At 38.3% G+C, this 17689-nt stretch overlaps 4 protein-coding genes and 2 non-coding genes across 6 annotated transcripts; 2 read left to right on the forward strand and 4 right to left on the reverse strand.

The window, feature by feature from the left end:
- Positions 1 to 83: 83 nt before the first annotated feature.
- TRA1 (histone acetyltransferase TRA1) lies at positions 84 to 11192 on the reverse strand (the record flags this gene model as incomplete). Its single annotated transcript, XM_018131247.1, has 1 exon — positions 84 to 11192. One exon carries the CDS (start codon positions 11190 to 11192, stop codon positions 84 to 86), a length of 11109 nt encoding a protein of 3702 aa, XP_017986865.1.
- A 394-nt stretch (positions 11193 to 11586) lies between these two features.
- AW171_hschr31726 lies at positions 11587 to 11698 on the reverse strand. The gene is made up of 2 exons: positions 11661 to 11698; positions 11587 to 11630 (listed from the first exon to the last, which is right to left on the reverse strand). It is a non-coding gene; the product is annotated as a tRNA-Leu (tRNA).
- A 389-nt stretch (positions 11699 to 12087) lies between these two features.
- On the reverse strand, positions 12088 to 12699 carry EMP24 (Emp24p; the record flags this gene model as incomplete). The annotated part of the gene is made up of 1 exon (XM_018131246.1): positions 12088 to 12699. The coding sequence occupies one exon, from the start codon at positions 12697 to 12699 to the stop codon at positions 12088 to 12090; it is 612 nt and encodes a 203-aa protein (XP_017986866.1).
- Positions 12700 to 14339: 1640 nt separating this feature from the next.
- GLC7 (type 1 serine/threonine-protein phosphatase catalytic subunit GLC7) lies at positions 14340 to 16022 on the reverse strand (the record flags this gene model as incomplete). Its single annotated transcript, XM_018131245.1, has 2 exons — positions 14340 to 15101; positions 15846 to 16022. 2 exons carry the CDS (start codon positions 16020 to 16022, stop codon positions 14340 to 14342), a joined length of 939 nt encoding a protein of 312 aa, XP_017986867.1.
- A 631-nt stretch (positions 16023 to 16653) lies between these two features.
- AW171_hschr31729 lies at positions 16654 to 16686 on the forward strand. The gene has a single exon (XR_001930088.1). It is a non-coding gene; the product is annotated as an HCLSNR52 (small nuclear RNA).
- A 34-nt stretch (positions 16687 to 16720) lies between these two features.
- YIP4 (Yip4p) lies at positions 16721 to 17410 on the forward strand (the record flags this gene model as incomplete). Its single annotated transcript, XM_018131244.1, has 1 exon — positions 16721 to 17410. One exon carries the CDS (start codon positions 16721 to 16723, stop codon positions 17408 to 17410), a length of 690 nt encoding a protein of 229 aa, XP_017986868.1.
- Positions 17411 to 17689: the final 279 nt, after the last annotated feature.

Below are 17689 nucleotides of genomic sequence, written 5' to 3' on the forward strand. Positions count from 1 at the left end.
AATGAAAGATTAATCTCTAAAGTGGAAATATATTACATGTTATAGTTGTTAGATGTATTTAATATTATTAATGTGCAGTAATTTCACAACCAAGGCATAAAGCTTTGGTCCGCTTTTGCCAAGTTTCTCGGGCTGACTGCAGCGCTTATAGCATCCAGTACGTATTGAGTTGCTACCGAGGGCGAGGAACTCAAATGCCCCATTTGAGCAATACGCCTACTGATCAGGTCAACATTGGTAGCAACAATTTCACGCAGTTGAGGATCTTCAACTATAGAGCGATGCATACTGCTGTACCATGAAATAACCTCGTCACGAATAAACAATGACAGATATGTATTCAACTCGTAGTCTGGTTCTAACAAGGCACGAGCAATAACGAAGATATTAACTGCAAAAATGCCTTCCATTGCAGATTCTCCGATCAGTTTTTGAATGTTAGGTGTTAATCTGAAAGGAACGGTTTCATTATTATGGAACACTGGGGCGTCGCTTGGTATGCTGGCTTCGAAAGATTTAACAAATTGCCGAACTCGCTCGTAATGATATCTCGCTGGTAACATCTCTAGTGTATGAACATTACCAGACTTTTCATTGATAAAGATCTTGTGAGGTGAACGATTGTTTATCGACATCATGTATGACATGAAAACAAACGCGCCATATTGAGAGCAAAACTGTTTTCTAAACAACCAAAAATCTTCAAAGTCAGTGAAAAGCGTCCTAAAGTAGTCTTTTAGGACAGTCGATGGAAGGAACATTGATTGGATAGAACTGAATATCTCAACTCTGACGGCAGTTATATCAGGAGTAGGTAATGCTTTATGATAAGCAACATCCAATTGCTCAGTGATGAAGTCTTGTATAGCATCCCGGTCCATTTTCTGCTTTGCACAGTAATCATTGTATATTTCATGCAAAGTTACCAAGGATTTATGATCATTAATGATTCTCACTTGCGGAGACAAAGGCACAGCAATTGGTAATGTAAATTGTATATCACGGCGCCTAGCCTGTACATTCTTTGATAGTGTTTCGTTGAACAGCCTAAACATTTGGAACATCCGCTCTTCCCGTCTAGAATGGCGTACAGCAGGATACTGAACAGCAAATGAATGTAAACTACCATCATGTCCTCGTATAGTTAATCTCTTGTATGAGGAATGCGTTCCACGAACAAAGTCAACGTTTGGCAAAAACCTCGCAATCCTTACGAAGTGATTGTTATTATCTTTGTTTAGTAAGTATTGTCCAGGGATTTCAATGTTTTCGAACTTCTGATGGTGGAAATTGCTTAAATGAGGGCAAATATTTTCCATATTCTCTACCTTGGGTGCTTTATCCAACTTTTCTTCCAATCTATTTCTCCAGTGGCGCAATCTTTTTATGTAGGTGTCAAAATCAGGCTTACTGTCGATGAAATCTGCGTTGAACTTCACTCTAATATGGGGCGGCAAAAGATTCTCAGAAAATCTGACTAGATTTGCTTCGGTATTTGAAGGTAGTCTAGGCTTCTCCCTTGGATATGGCAAACGATTATAGTTGTAGGTACCATCAATCAGCAATACATTGACCAACCGGAACAAGTCCTCATCTGGTGAAGTTTTGAATTTTTGATTTATTTGGTCAACTAAAGACTCCAAGGATAAGGCTAACAATGGATAAGCCGTTTTAAGGATACCGTTTAACTCTTCCAAATACTCCCATGGCTGACGGGCAGCTTTATCATCAGTTTGGTGATTATCATTCTCTGATTGCAAACGAGATTTTGCTACAGCAGCCATAGTCTGACGCTGTATTACAGCAAAATCTTCTTTAGTAGTACGCAATTGGAAATGCAAGGTTTGTGGATAGCTCTTGGCTATACGTATTAAAATCTGGCGAACAAGTTTAGCTTCCTTATGTGAAAGTGATGTTAATAATTGAGGAATAAAAGTCACCCAGTACCACACGGGGACTTCTCCACGGAAAGATTCAAAAGCGTGAGCAAGAGAAGCTGAAGCGTCATCCATACTAATTAACCATAGTACTCTGCATAATAACCTTCGGGTTTTAGAGCTCTTGTATAGACCTGCAGCTTGTAGATAGCAGCTAATTGCATTGTTGGCGAAGTTTATGTTGTTAGGTTCTTCCGACAAACGACGGTCATTGAAAAATCCCCATTGCGCCCATGCTTTCGCCAAATTCAAATCTATTTGCACCGCTGTTGCAAAAGCTTGGTTAGCTTCATCGTGTGCCCTGAGTTTTGACAAGAACATTCCTTTAAGTGTAAAAAATTCAGCCTTCTGGACGGTACTAAAGTAAACCAAGTTAGTATTACTAATAACATCAAGCCCAGTTGTCAACTCATTCATATTTTGATAGTGACATTTTGCCTGTTCGCGGAGCTTCAAAAAAGCCTCCTGAATTTCAATATTTGGTAAGGTGTAGATTCTTGCTAACTGGCCAATACAAACATCCGGCATGGAATGTTTTCTAGCGACATGGGCAAATCTATTTATAACCCAAGCAATTTCATGATAACCACGGTAAGCATGTGTGCTTATATTACTATTGCTATTTGGTTGTTGCAGTACAGGAACCAGCGGCAAATAGGCATTGTTAATGACATGGAAAGCGTGTTGCCGCCATGTCACTAAATCATTCCATATATTAATATCATCCCAAATGTTCGGTAAACGGTCCCTCCACGATTGCAGCACTCTTTTGATCTCTTGAGCTTTTGTTTCCAGATTTTGAACTGTGGTAGTAGCCAAATTAGCGTATGCTTGAGCAGCCTCCATGAATTCCATGTACTGTTGAAATGCATGTAACAAGAACTTATGCGCAGGTGTAAACCTTTCTGGCATTGAAGACCATTTGTGTAAACTTAACTGAATACCTTCATCACATAGTCTTCTAATATCTTGATCTGATTTATTGTTTTCAGCAAAATTTTGCAGGTTTAAAAATGTCTCAAAGATCTGCCTACGTGGAGTTGGAACATCCATAACACTCTTTATAGATTGCTCTAAAGCCTCTTTGTCTGAATTCCAATCTGCAACACGCCATCCACATTCCAACAATAAATCTGTAAATCCTTCATGTTTTGCCAGTTCTGTCAAAACATCCCAATTTTGTAGCTTCTCAGCGCAAAGTATCCAATTATCTTCCCATAATGAGTACTCAGATTCCGAATAAGGTAATGCACCACTACGAGCTTTCACCTGGGCAGTCTCGTACATTTGTTGAGCTCTATCCCAAAGGCCGATTTGCTCATATGACAAAGCAATGTTGGTCTCCGTGTATTTTGCTTTCCTACGCCATAAACCATAAAACATATCCTCCTCCTGTAAACTCACGTACAACTCCAGTAATGCGTCTTCATTGGCTTCAACAATCTTCGTGTTATCAATGAAGCCACTCTCTTCCATGGATTCTAAGATATTAATAGATTGGTACCAAGAATTGTACGAGGAAGCAAGATACTTTATGAGATGAGGAGGAAGTTCAAGTGACTCTGCCTTGGTAACGGAATCTAGAAGGATATTGACAACATTGAGTCTCGAATTTGCCTGTTTTGAATGGTAATCTTTTGAAAGAAGGGATACCAAAGAGCGAATGAAACCGTACTTCTCGTTCCTTGGAATAGATTTATAAGCAACGGGGAAAATTGCAACCCATGTCCTATAAACAGCTGTTGAGCTTTGGTAGAAAAGTTCAATTAGAGGCTCAATGAGGTCTTTACATTTAATCGTGTTAATTGTCTCCAAAAATTTACCATGGTTATCTAAGAAAGCGGTTAATGTGTTATTGCCAACCTGTACGGTTTCCTCCACCTCATCGGGAAAAATCTCCTTGATAGCTGTAAGTGGAGTAATTAAGAACTCTGTATTAATCGCTAATGTATGTTCTTTGTCAAAAGCGCCAAACAGCAATTGTAAACCTTGGTTTAACCACATGTAGTCTGCAATATATTCCCAATTTTGGTCGCGTATAACGTAGTACAACCTTTCTCTAATGTCTTGCTCCAAGCTTGCGTCCAATATTGACATCAATTTCTTTCTTATTGGTATATCACTTACTCGCGTTCCCACTAGGAAAGGTTGCTCCATGCGAACTGTTATTTCACTATTATTGAAGTTTTTGTTCTCAAATAGCTCTAAAATGATATGGTAGAACTGTTTACAGAGTGTGGGTTCTCCACGAATTTCGAATGCAAGCATTTTTGTAAGTATAGCAGCCTTTTCTTTCACGGTTGGAAAGATATCATTAGTAAACACCCAAGTTCTTGCCATTGTGACAATCTTTTGCAAAAATCTCTGATCCATTGATCGATCAATGAGCAATGCCACTGTAGACAAGAAGGGCCTCCGTGCATCCCCCAAGACTGAAATCCTCATGGATAATAGATAAAACATCTTTTCCAAAAGTTTTGTGGTGATTTTTGCTTCTTCAATGGCTGCTGCATCCTTCGGTTGAGATATTGTCAGATGATCCTTGCACAGTTTGTTAAACGTTCTCATCATTAGTGGCAAATGTGGATCAATTTGTTGAGGAAAGTACATAAATAATACCCAAGCTAGTGTAACACCTGCGGCCACAGAAGATGTTCCATTCAGATCCTCAATAATGGTCGATACAATAGTGTTTACAAAAGTTTTCGCAGGAACTTCTTCTTCTTCAGCTTCAAAGGATACATCTGAATCTTTGAGGACCTTCAACACGGTACTGATGACCTTCTGCAATACCTCCTGTATATCATGATGACTTACATTAATACACTTTTCTAGGAGGTTCTGGATGATAGGTAGATTACTCACAATCCATGACGGTTCCTTGTTTTTAAAGATGACGTCTAGGACATCTAAAGCATTCATACAGTAGAACAACAGATTAGGAGATTGCAGGTCTTGTTGAACCAGAAACTTTTCAAAAAATGATAACTTAACAACAGCATCTGGTAAATAACCGGTCGATAATAACTCAGATAGAATGTTTAAAGCACGAGAGCCTAGTTCAGTCTCCCGAGCCCTATGATTGCTGACACATATGAACCTAACCAAAAAGGCGGCAAAAGCTTCACGTTGGGCAAGAGAAGTAGATATTACACCACCACCGCCAGAATCCATTTCTACATCATCTTCATGATCTTTAGATGGTCTCTGTTCCATTGCTTTCCTTTCCCAGTATAATATCAGTTCTGCGATATTAACTGCCAAAACCTGGTTTTCAATAGATGGATTGGCTAATAATATTGGCTTACCAATGTGGCTAATCAAGTTGGGTATAAACAAGTCTCTGTCCTCAAAAAATTGATCCTTTTGATTTACCAAGTATTGGTATACTGCAGCACTTTGATGGGAATTGCTTTCGGAAATAACCCTTCTTACCCAATTAATCCAGGCCTTGGGCTGGTCAGAAGACGCAAGTCTTTCAGGCATAACGGGAGTCAAAAGATCTAAAGACTGTTTTACCATATAGCGAGCCTCAATCTGGAAAGATCTCAATATGGCTACAAAAATCTGAGTTACAATTTTCACCGGGAAGTCAAAGTTCGCTATAAAGTATGCAGTAACCATATATGCCGCCTGTTTCACTTGAATATCCTCTAACTTTATGAAATTCCATGCAAACTTAATAATATCCTTGCGAATATCGGATATTAATTCTGGCGAAAACTTAATCAATATTGCTGACAATTGCAATAACTCAAAACGGAATGCATCATACCTTCCGGCAAGGTCAGTCCTCATTACGTTGCTAGGATTTCTCCAGATACGCTCATAAAAATATTGCAACCAACCAGGAGTTTCTGACTTGTCTTTAACAAAACGCGAAAGTGAACCCTTAACATGACCTTCATAAATAAAAGTTGCGTTAATAATATGCTTCAAAACATATATGCTTGCCTCTAAAGGCTTATCGCTAGTGCAAAAACCTAACGATGCCTTGAGGTATAATAATTTTTGATCAATATCATCAGTTGCAACAATATTGTCGTAAATATATTGGGCGTATGAATGATCGAGTTGTAATCCAGCTAGGTGAGAAAATTCTATAATGGAAAGTAGCAGTGTCGGATCGGCAACGTTTAGATACATATAACGCCAATATAACGCCTGGAACTTTTCAATTGACTGGCTTAATAGCACTGTGTCATAATCAAATTTATCTTCATTTATGATCGTCAATGTCAAGCTTAACATGTTCTTGAGCTTGAATAACATGGTACTGTGCTCAACAAACCACTTGTCATCGTTAATCTTTGCAAAAACGTTAAATAAGTCAACTGAATTCGCAAAAAAGCTCACTACCCTGGTTCTATTATTTGGTATACTGTCAACATAATATTGATTAAACTCATCCAAGTCTGATTCAAATGTCGCTGCTAGATCACGAGCTTCTTCCTTCTGGATTATGGAACAAAACAACAAAACTAATTGCCTTGAAGTCAAATTTCGCTTGAAGTACGTAAGAACAGAATTCGAAAACCTATTAAGATATTTGGCCAGTGGAACTCTGAACGGAGAATCCATCTGCAATCTTAACCTTCTCTCCATCAACATTAATTTCAAAACAAGGTCATCCAAAAATAAATCCGCCTGTGGAGGTAATAAATGAAAGATATTGATGATACTAGAGATTATCTTTGTCGGCACCTGTTCATGTAGGTCCTTCCCAAATAGTGTGTCTAATACACCGATTCTGCACCATGCATCAAGATGATCAAGCAACTTTTTACCAATCTCAACCTTAAAGTAAGCAATTAAAAGTTCTAATAACCGAGCTAGAGCCTCGAGTCCAGGAACAGTAAGTTTCTGATGGTCAGATAAATTCATCAGCATTGGCTTTAAACCATTCTGTAAAAGTTCTTTAGGAAGTTTAGAATTCTCTGCTAGTATTTCTTTTAACCCAAGGTATGTAGCCTCGATGATTTCTGGTGATGTTTTTAACATTGTCTTAAAGAACACTGCCAAAATTCTAATTCTGATACTTCCCTGTTGTGAATATGAGAATTTGTCACTCTTCAAAGATAGCGCTAGTAGCCGGATACAGACCACACGTAACTTGATCAGTTGTCTAGAAGTCTGGTATTCGGTTATTCTAGGAATAGTTGCTAACGAAACATCTTCAGCGTCAACCAAAGCAATTGCTTCATGTAACAAACGTAACAACTCCTCATTGAAATCCAAAAATGTGTCTGGAAGACTTAGGCAGTAAATTACAGCGTCTACATTTCCAATTTGCATCGGAAAAGGTAGAGCCCTCAGAGGTTTTGCAAAAATTGGGGAAAGTAAAAAGTTCTTAGAGTGCTCCATTAACTTTGACACTTTTATCTGGGTTACATCAGAGACTGTTTGCAATGCTAACTGACAAGTCTTTCTTACCTTTTCATTCTGATTGCTTAATTCACATACAAGATCTGTTAAGGAATTTTGCAGCCGTTTTTCGTTGAGGTCCTTTTCACTAATGCCATCACATGTTTTACTCAATATAGTTAGTATTAGTTCCTCAGCACCATTACAAATAAGCTCTGGGGCCTCTTCGGGTGTATCCTTTAAAACAAATAATAAACCAGTAACAAGTTCAAATTGAAATTTCCTTAGATAGTCCACTGATACTTGAAGATCTTCAACTAGTGTCTTAATACCTAAAACACCGGCAATCTTATTATAGTATGCTTCATCATAAAAAGTATGGATTAAATTCTTGGTGAACAGAGGCACACTTGAATATTCCAAAAACTTATCGCCGTAAATGATTTTGCTGTTTTCACATAATTTTTTGATACCTTCAATAGCAAGCTCTCGTGCAGAGCTCAGATATGAAGATAAACCAAAAATTATACCATCCAGTACTGTTTCACTAGAAATCAAATTGTTTCTTTGCTTTGCATCCATGGTGAAAACTTCTGGCGTTCCGCGTTTTTCAATTACCGCATTGTGCAGCTGAAGTATAGAAAAATGATCCACTATGTGCATAAAAAGATCTTTGCTACCATCTCTAAGCTGCTCTATTGATGTCGCAAAGAACAAAGCCTCAAATAGCTTCAAGAGCAGCTTCTCTTGAGTGTTTAATGTTTTATTATCTCTTGCAGGTGTTTCAGGGTATGATACATCTGCCGCAGGCTTACCCTCAGTTAGTTCTTGTACAGCCGCATGTACACTTGGGATAACTTCTTTGATTGAACTTGCAGATGAACTAATAAAAAGTTTCAAAGTTGTTGTTAAGTACTTGAAAGCACTTTCCCGGTAGTGCAGATCAATTCGGTAATCATATAAAATATCCAAAGCGGAACTAATTCCTGTTGTGATGGACAATGGAACTTTGTCGCTGAAACCGTGTATCTTGAATAAAGCATCGACAGCAATATCCAACTCTCCTTTGACCTTGAGATCTGAATGAGGTTTTAGGAATCGGCGGTTTCTTCCACCCAATTTACCTAAGATTCTTACAGCGGTATGACTTATCTGGTGGTTAAAGGGCTGAGGTTTCAGCAGCTTGAATAAAGCGTTAAGAACATCCTCGACAACTGGCTCGATTATTGGATCAAAGTATTCTGCAGTCAAGTTATCTATGCACAGCTCCAAAGTTCTTAGACCTTGTGTAATTAATTCTGGGAACCCTTGGAGGGCATACACTAATGGTCTCATCAAATAATGCAAATATGGAGCCAGAACACTTAACCGTACCGGCACCGTTAAGCATAATTCCACATACAAATCTCTCTCATGTGGACGCCGTGAAATTAAAATCATTCTGTTTAATGATTGCAGTAATACCTGCAAAATTGGCTTAATCGACCTGTACAAACTCTCAAATCTTCCACCACCAATACTTCTGAACAGTGTTCTTATCACATAGAAATAGACAAGTGGTTCTTGAGCAGTAGTAGAATATTTTATTGAGTCTAAAATCAAATCATTTAGATGCGGTAAAAGGACAGCCTCATTGCCAGCTGGGAATAGATTGACAGACATGAATGATAACTTGAATAAACGTATCAATATATTAGACTTATTACTGTCAACATTACCAAGCTGCTGTAATTTCGATTTTAAGAATCTAAGCAGTATGCCCGTGAAATTTGGAGATGTTACCTCACTTGTTAAAAATGACTGCGCAACATGAAGGAGAGCGGAATCATGAAGCATAGACTCATACATGAACTCAATCTCACTTTCAACAATCTCATTGAAAGTAGGGCTATCAATTTGCATAAATATGATAGCAAAGTAATCCATCAATTCCCTACCATCTTTTGTTGCAGAAACTGGCAAACTTGGAGTAGTAATATCAAAATATTTCTTCTCGGGTTTATTACTTGTCCCTGGGTTATTGGAAAACAGATAAAGTCCAGCTACACATTCATGGAATAACTTCTTTAAAATAAGAACTTCTTCATAGCTAAAAACCCTAGACAGGGCAGACCACATTTTCGGATTCATGGTCGTTAATTCGTTCGACGGAGGATTAAACACTTTAACATCATGCACAATTGTCTTTAAAAAAGATAGTAAAGTACGATACAAGTAAAAGGCGTCCTTAAGAGGATCACTGGTTGATGGTGCAGCTAATAATATTGGGGCACAGTTTTTTAGCTCAAAGATGCCAACACTTCCATCTGTGTCATCCATTTTAACATCTCCATCACCGTCGACTGGGTTGGAATCCATCTGTGGTATGAGTTCATCCTTATTATTAAGTAATTGTTTTAGAAATTCTTCCGTAACTTTATTATCAGCTTCCATTCTTTTCTGTATTTCCTCTGCCTTCTTTGCTTTGTTTTGTTCATATATCCTATGGTTTCTTAGAATATTTTCGTATTGTATATTCAAGTTCTTGAACCTAGTTGCGTAAGAATCTATTATAACCATCAGTAGCTTTTTCGCCCTTGGTGCATGTTGAGGAGTTTCCCTGCCAAGTTTTAAAATCCTTTCCACAAGATTTAACAAAAGCTTCGCGCTCATTATTTGAACTGTCAATGCTAAAGAATCGTCTGACAGGAATTTTGTGTACATGGTTACGGTTTTCTCAATCTCATCAAGCTGCAGTTCTCCTCTCACATTATGAATAAAGTCCGCAACTGTACTGTAGGCCAAAGGCCTTAAAGTTTCATGAGAGGTAAACCCGTCCCCGATCAACAACCGCTGATCAAACATCAAGTTTATTTTAGGCAGGAAAAGCTTCTTATAATTAGTGGATAAAATATGTCGTGTCGCATGTAACAGCTCTTTCCTCGTTGTTGATAATTCGCTAGGACAATCTTGTAATAATCTCATCACTAAATCTGGCACCACAGATACATGGTTCTGTAAGAGTTCTGGAGCATGGCCTCTAATAAATACATATGCCAGAAAAGATGTCGCTTTTATTTGAGCTAATATGAATTCAAAAAAGGCAGCTCTATTTTTTATTTCAGGATTCATATTGATTAGTCTTTCACCGTGAGCTTCGGCAATTTCACGAGCTCTCTTCTGTTGCTCCACTTCCAAAGTCAACAGATCTATCACTAAAGGAAGAAAATGTGGCAACGAAGTTGTAGATAAATGTTTATAAGATGAGTAAAGTGTAACCATAGTAATAGGGCATTCTGCCAAACTTTTTAAAGAATACATTGTATTCCTAAATTCCTTTGGGGTTGTACCAGATTCGGAGTCCATGTCATGTGGCATTGGAGTAAATTCATCCTTATTATCCAGTATCCCCCCTTCGCCATTTTCATCAAACATTTCCTTCACTAGAGCTGGCACATTGCGGTAAATATCAAGTATAATCGATATTAAAGTGTCCACTCTATCCTGCAAAGGCTGCTTATAAGATTTAAACAACGAAGTCAAAATCTTCATACATAATACCCCGTTTTCATCGTTTTCTTCTCGTAAGAATTTCAGTAGCACATCTGTCGTATCCACTGCATATCGCTCAAACTTTTCATTCATTAAACACCGATTTAGCAATTCCAATACAAAGTTCCGAAGCTTATGTTCCGCAGAACTTGAACTTAATGATACTGGAACATCACGCAATTGTTCTAAAAGTAGCGGTATGGTTGTCTTCAAGAAATACTCATAATCAGAAGAAGATGTTATGGAGTCAATAACATCAAACAACTCACTAAGCGTCGAGTACTTCTGAACTAATGTATCATCTTGACTAAACCTTGACGCAAACGCGTCAATTTGATCAACGTAAGAGATGGAGGTCATCAAAATCTAACTCTGAGGCTACCAAGCGGACAGTATAGTACCGATACAACGAATTGCTCACTCAATTATGCCAAAGTATCTAAAGGTGCGACGCATTGGAATTACATTATGTAGATATACGGTTTTTTTCGTAGGTCTCGGAAACTCTTCTAGTCACATGACCTGATTCCTAATTAGGAAATTAGTGTCTGAAGCAGACCAGTCAGAGTTAAATTGCTATGTGTGACCATGAATAACTCAGTATTTTATGTTTTCAACCTTAGGAGTGGGTCGCTTGATATAGTGGTACTAGGTAACGTTTTAATCGACATATCAAGGGTCTCCAGGAACTCTGCTCTCCGTTTTAATTTTATCAGGGCACGCGGCAGACTTTTTCAAAAAAAAAAAAAACAAATGGTTGCGAAGAGATTCGAACTCTTGCATCTTACGATACCTGAGTGTTCAACTGTAGCAGTTGTAAGCTATACGCTTGAATCAGGCGCCTTAGACCGCTCGGCCACACAACCAATAACTGTTATACAGTAGAGTTGAAGGTCGTAATATTCCATTTTTTCTATCACGTGTAGATTATTTCTACGCGTACTAAGATCCGGGCTCTTACACTGTAAGATATTATTAACATAGAAGCAAAAACGTAAAATGCCAGATCATTTTAACAATCCTAATATTTTACTGAAAGGATAATCCCGGGCACCTCCTAATATGTGATATACGTACTGAATGCAGTTAAGAATTTCTTATTTATCACGTGCTTAAAGTCCCACCAGCAGAATAATGGTTATGAAGAGAATACGATTGCCAACTATAATAAAATGAGATTACGTTTATGTAGCTACTTAACTGTACATGGACATAGATTTATCTACATGAATTCTTGTACCATGTAACAGTAACTTTAAACATAAGAAGTGACTTCGAAAAATCTCTTCAAATAGTAGATCTGGAACAAGGACTGTGCTACAACAACAGCAAGTTGGAAGATGGACCACCACTTCACTCTGTCATTGGTAGATTCAGCAGTATTTCTATGTGTTCTTTCTCTGATGACAATGTAAGATTGCTCATTCTTGATTTCCTTAGTTAATTTTGATAGCCTTCTAACGGCGCCGTCCAATGTGTTGGACACTGGATCATCCAGGTCAACGTAAACCACACCGTAAATATTGAAAGAGACATCCTTTGTTACAATTCCGCTTCTTTCGTTTAGGAAGCAGTATTTATATTTTCCATCTGCATTAGCATTGATGGTAACTTCCCCATGCGAAACATCCCTCAAGAACTTCAATTCTTCACCACGAGAGGCTCCATATACAATAAAGTCACCTGTCAACTGCTCAGAAGATTGAGGATCTCTATTACCAAATTGAAAAGAGATTGAAAGTTCATCTCCGCGACCTAATTGTTCAAAGAAACAACGGCGGCCATATGCGGGTAAAAGAACATTATGAGCGTAAACTTTATGGATTAAAGAAAACAATAAAAACCAAATAAAAGTTAATAACTTCATTCTTACTGATTGGCCCTGATATGTCGTTGCTTTCTGCTTCCTACCGTATTAGCACCAAGTTCGTGAGCTGACAACACGTCTACTTCAGCAGACAGCCAATTCGATTTTTGGATTGATTTTTTTTAGTTGCAAAAAATTAAGAGCACAGTAACATCTTACTATAATTACGTACTCTTCTCTAATGACAATATTATGTTTTACAATACATAAGTGCATGCTGTATAAAAGCAGCATTGAAAAATTACTGTATACTTAAAACTTAAATCGAGATTTGTTTAACAAAGCTAAAATACAGAGGGTGTGAGTTACTATACACAACCTGGTAAAGGTATGTGGAGGGAAGGCTTTGGATAATGATGATGACGATGACGATGGTGATGATGATAATAATGATGATGTTATAGTGATGATGACATAATGATATGATGAGAATGTGATATGATGAGAATAGTGGGTGCAAGGTGACAGATGACGACGGCGGCATTATTGAGAGTCGAACGTGCAATTTTGGGATTCTCCTGAATTGCACTAGTTAATGAAACAACACATGCACAGGCAGTCGACTTCCTTTGCTACTCTTTTTCATTATATTTGATGGAATCTAGTGTGAGCCGGGCGACCGTTTTCAGGAAATTCCTCTTTTCCTCCATGCCTGTCATGATTACTCTCTATCTTCATATCCCCCCTACTTCTCGAGTCCCAAATACATAACTGTCATAAATATGGATAATTTTTTGTAGATCAATATTCTCGAGACGCGCAGAGGTATTACTGGTGTGTAGATCATAAATATGTTGCAGTTTTCCCAATATGGGCATGCGTACTAGCAGTTCCATGTCAAAATCGGCGGTATACGCCTTGGCATCAGCATCAACAACAGCACGATAATCCTCATTATTCTGTTAAGGGAGATTGATATATGTCCACTATGCAGGATTAACGTAAAGTACATTATCACCAATTGACTATTATATGTTGTCAGAAAAAGGAAATGAAAATGACTTCCTCGAAACAAAACTGAAAGTAAATCGAAAACATTATGCATTCATTGGAAGACACATTGATAATGAGCGCATGCGAGAACACTGTAACTGAATGGTGTCAATTACAAATGGATGGTTGATCTGGAATAGAAGAAAATAGAACAGCTTATAAGGAAAGAAGAAGGAGCATTCTTCATCGTAATATGAATAATCTGACGTGTTAGTTGTTTAAATTCTTTTTTTAGGTCGTTATGATCTGCTTTGCAATCCAACGCAAAGTAGAATGGGTAGAAGAAATAAAAAATAGGTGTCGGAAATGACATCGGGTAGAAGCTAGCAGAGATCAAGAAAGAAGCACTAACAATAATAGTAATAGTCGTAATCGTAGTTTTAGTAGAATTAGTAGGAGTAATAGTAAAAATGATTGCTTTGTCTGTTCGTAATGACGGCATCTCACTCTAAAAAAAATTATATTGCTTGAATCACCATGTTATTAACAAATCCCAGACAAAATGATGGGATGTAAAAATAGATTGATAAAAACCACGGCAAACCCAAGTGTCCACAGTATTTCCCTAGCCGGTATTCCATTAGCAGTACCATAGTTAGTAGCACCTCGCTTCTTTCTCTCCAAGCCTAACTTCACCTTATAAACACCTATTTTTTCTTCTTTGGTTGACCTCTGCCAGCACTCGGTTTGACTGCCGGTTTTAGAATTTGAAATGAACATAACAAACTCTCGTCAACACTCATCATAGCACCGGCATTATCAAACTCGCCACAGTAGTTTGGCGCGCTAAATAGCGTGACCAACTGCCTTTTTGAAAAGAATTCATAACCGTCCTCAACAACCTGGTGTGCTCTGCAGATTAATTCCATATCTTGCTTCTGTAGAAACCTTGAAACCACGTCTGGGCCAAATGTGAACGAAACACCTCTATCATTTTCAGACCACCCAACAATATCCTTGTCCGGATCGGACCATAATAAATCACATAGCAAACCAACATCAGGAATATCCGTTGGTCTCATGACTCTTCTAATCTGTTCCATAGTGTTCAAATCAGGCGATAAACCACCATGCATACAGAAGATTTTTTCGTCTATGATGGCCGCGATCGGCAAACAGTTGAAACAGTCTGTGAACGTCTTCCATAGCTTGATGTTATAACGCCTCTTACACTCATCGTAGAAACCGTAGATTCTGTTAATAGAGGCACATTCGTGATTTCCACGAAGAATAAAAAAATTCTCTGGATATTTAATCTTGTAAGCAAGCAGTAGACATATAGTTTCCAAAGACTGCTTCCCTCGGTCTACATAGTCTCCTAGGAAAAGATAGTTTGATTCTGGTGGAAATCCACCATATTCAAAAAGACGTAGCAAATCGTAATATTGGCCATGAATATCACCGCAAATCTGTAAAAACGTTAGTAAATTGTTTCGGAAACCTTAAAAAGGAATTGGGTTGTGAGATTTGAGAAGTTTTAATTTCAATTATGGCACTGGCATAGCTGTAATTACCCTGATGTAGGAATTCTACTGAAATATTTCCTTCACATGTTTCACTTCGTTTATTATGCTCCCCTTAAAAAATTTTGCCACCATAATAATGCAAACAGAGTTCCGACTAATCTCCTTCACCAACAGATGAACAAAACCAAGATTCTGTCCTTCGAAGACCTAATCTCTTGTTAAGTATATGGAAGGAAAAAATAAAAACCGGAAGCACAAACTAAACAAAATAGGGATTCCCTATGTTGCGTCGGATAAAGTCATAACATAAATTTGTATTCAAACATGAATTTCCTGATGCACTATTCTTGAAAAAATGAATCCCACTACCAAGATTGGAGGGGGGGCATAAACAAAAAAATTCTTGCTGCTCAATATTCCACAAACAATGAAAACAAACATGTTTAAAAATACAAATAGTGTATTAATAAAATGTGTAGCCATCTAGTTAAAAGTAGGATAACTGAACTTCGTAGTCGTCACATGGGTCAATAACACAAACACCAAATTAAAATTAATCCCTCGTAATCTCTCACCCTAGAAAATTTCACCCGTAATTATACAACAGAAGGCGTTGCCCCTCGCAAAAACAAAGCTCACAAACGCCATAAGTATAATCTTCAGTTAGTTTAAAATAAGTTCACATACTTTAATAGGAGCCTCTAGCTCAAGTAGAATAGGTTGCTTAATGAAGATAGAACGCGCTTTGGAACATAGATATCGGATTTCATGCTCTTCTAAATCGACATGCTGCCCTGGTTTTGAACCTCTAACCTCTAACAATCTGTCAATGATGTTATCAATATCCACAGTAGGTGTCTCCATAATTATTCTATACTAAGAGCTGGTTTTTGGTTTTTTCTGTATCGTCACACTTGTCTGCTAAAAAAAGGTAGATAAAAGATGATAACTAGCTTGATCTCTCAGTTGTTCCGGATATTACTAAGATGTTAGTGGTTTTTAACTATCTTCTTCCCTCTTCCTTCTTCCTGTCCTTCCTACTTTTGCGTTAAAACTATGATAAATAACAAATGGCCATAAAAAATATTAAGTAGAAGGAAGAACAAAATAGCTAACTAAAATAACAAATAAAGGAAAATTTTAATGGGTGAAAATGAGTCCGTTGTCCTTTCTTGTCTCCTACGAGTTTCCAGATCGTTTTTGGTTGGCCCAGTAATTGCTTTTTGCAGTTTTTATTAGTGCAGCTGGGAGTTCCGAAGGATCACCGCGTACGGAGTGCAGGGGATTAACGTGACCTTCCGAATGGGAGGTGGCGGTTGGGCGCGTCAGGGATGTGCCTGATGTTTTTACTTGTCGTGGCCCAGTGGGGCCAGGGGTGGATAGAAATTCTGTCTACGTAGGGACGCTGTGGTGTCCCGGGTTCGAAACATCGGGCTTTGTAATGATGAACGACAAATGCGTGAACAATCTCTGATAGATACTATACTAGTATCTGAGGATTAAAAACACTTGTTGCCTTCCTTCTGAATCATCTTTTTGACTGTGAGATTCTAGGATCAGTTATGTCTGCTACACTTGGTGATTTTGAGATTGAAGCAGATTTACTCGACCCAATTGAGACTACTACTACCAATGTTGGCCAACAGCCAAAAAGTGCTCGTGGGACGCTGGATGAAAGCATACGGTCAACGTTGAAGAGAGATGTTGATAACATACATGCCCGATTGCGGGAGGTAGTGTATCCACACTTCCCCATGGGAATCTGGGCTGGCAGAGAGACGAATTCGCAGATATATAAGCATAACACCGATCTCTGGGCTCCGTTAGTATTTGTGATCCTGAACTCGCTTATCATGTCCAATAGTCAGCACTCGCTATTTTCTAGCGTTTTTGTGCTTAATTGGGCTGTGATAGCAGTAATTGCGACTCATATCAAGCTTATACATACTGGTGAGTCCATATCGTGGCTTGCATACGTGTCGATGGGTGGATATTGTATGTTTCCCCTTGTTTTAAATTCTCTGCTGAACGTAGTTTGCTACCCTCTACTCTTAAGGCTGTTTTTGTCAGGAGCTTGGGAACTTAGGGTACTCTATTTAGTACGGATTTTTAGCATTATCCTCTTTTCATTGTGGGCATACGCTTCCATATGTGCCGTGTCGCGCTGCCAGGGGTTCGCAGAGAGATATCCTTTAGGTATGTGTCTATTTGGCTTGGGGATATTGTCTATGACGCTATCAAGCGCTCATTGATTCCTTTGTGGACATAAGCTGGCCGTACGTTTGCTGCAGGGTATAATATTAGCTGGCGCAGCGTGGGCCGATGGCGCGCCAGTTAATAAGACCCCCAACTATACATATAAAGTAATACAAAAGAAATAGCGATGTATGTACGAGAACAGCCAATCTTAGAGCATCTGGCGAACATTTTGAATCTACTTCTGTACGGTGTTTGTATTGAAGTGCTTGCTGAAGTCATTTTTAGACATTAAAGTTAAGACTACTAAATTTATTTTCAGTACAATCAAGAAT

The sequence above is a fragment of the Eremothecium sinecaudum genome, chromosome III, assembly GCF_001548555.1.
Source record: "Eremothecium sinecaudum strain ATCC 58844 chromosome III, complete sequence".
Classification (NCBI taxonomy): Eukaryota; Fungi; Ascomycota; class Saccharomycetes; order Saccharomycetales; family Saccharomycetaceae; genus Eremothecium; species Eremothecium sinecaudum.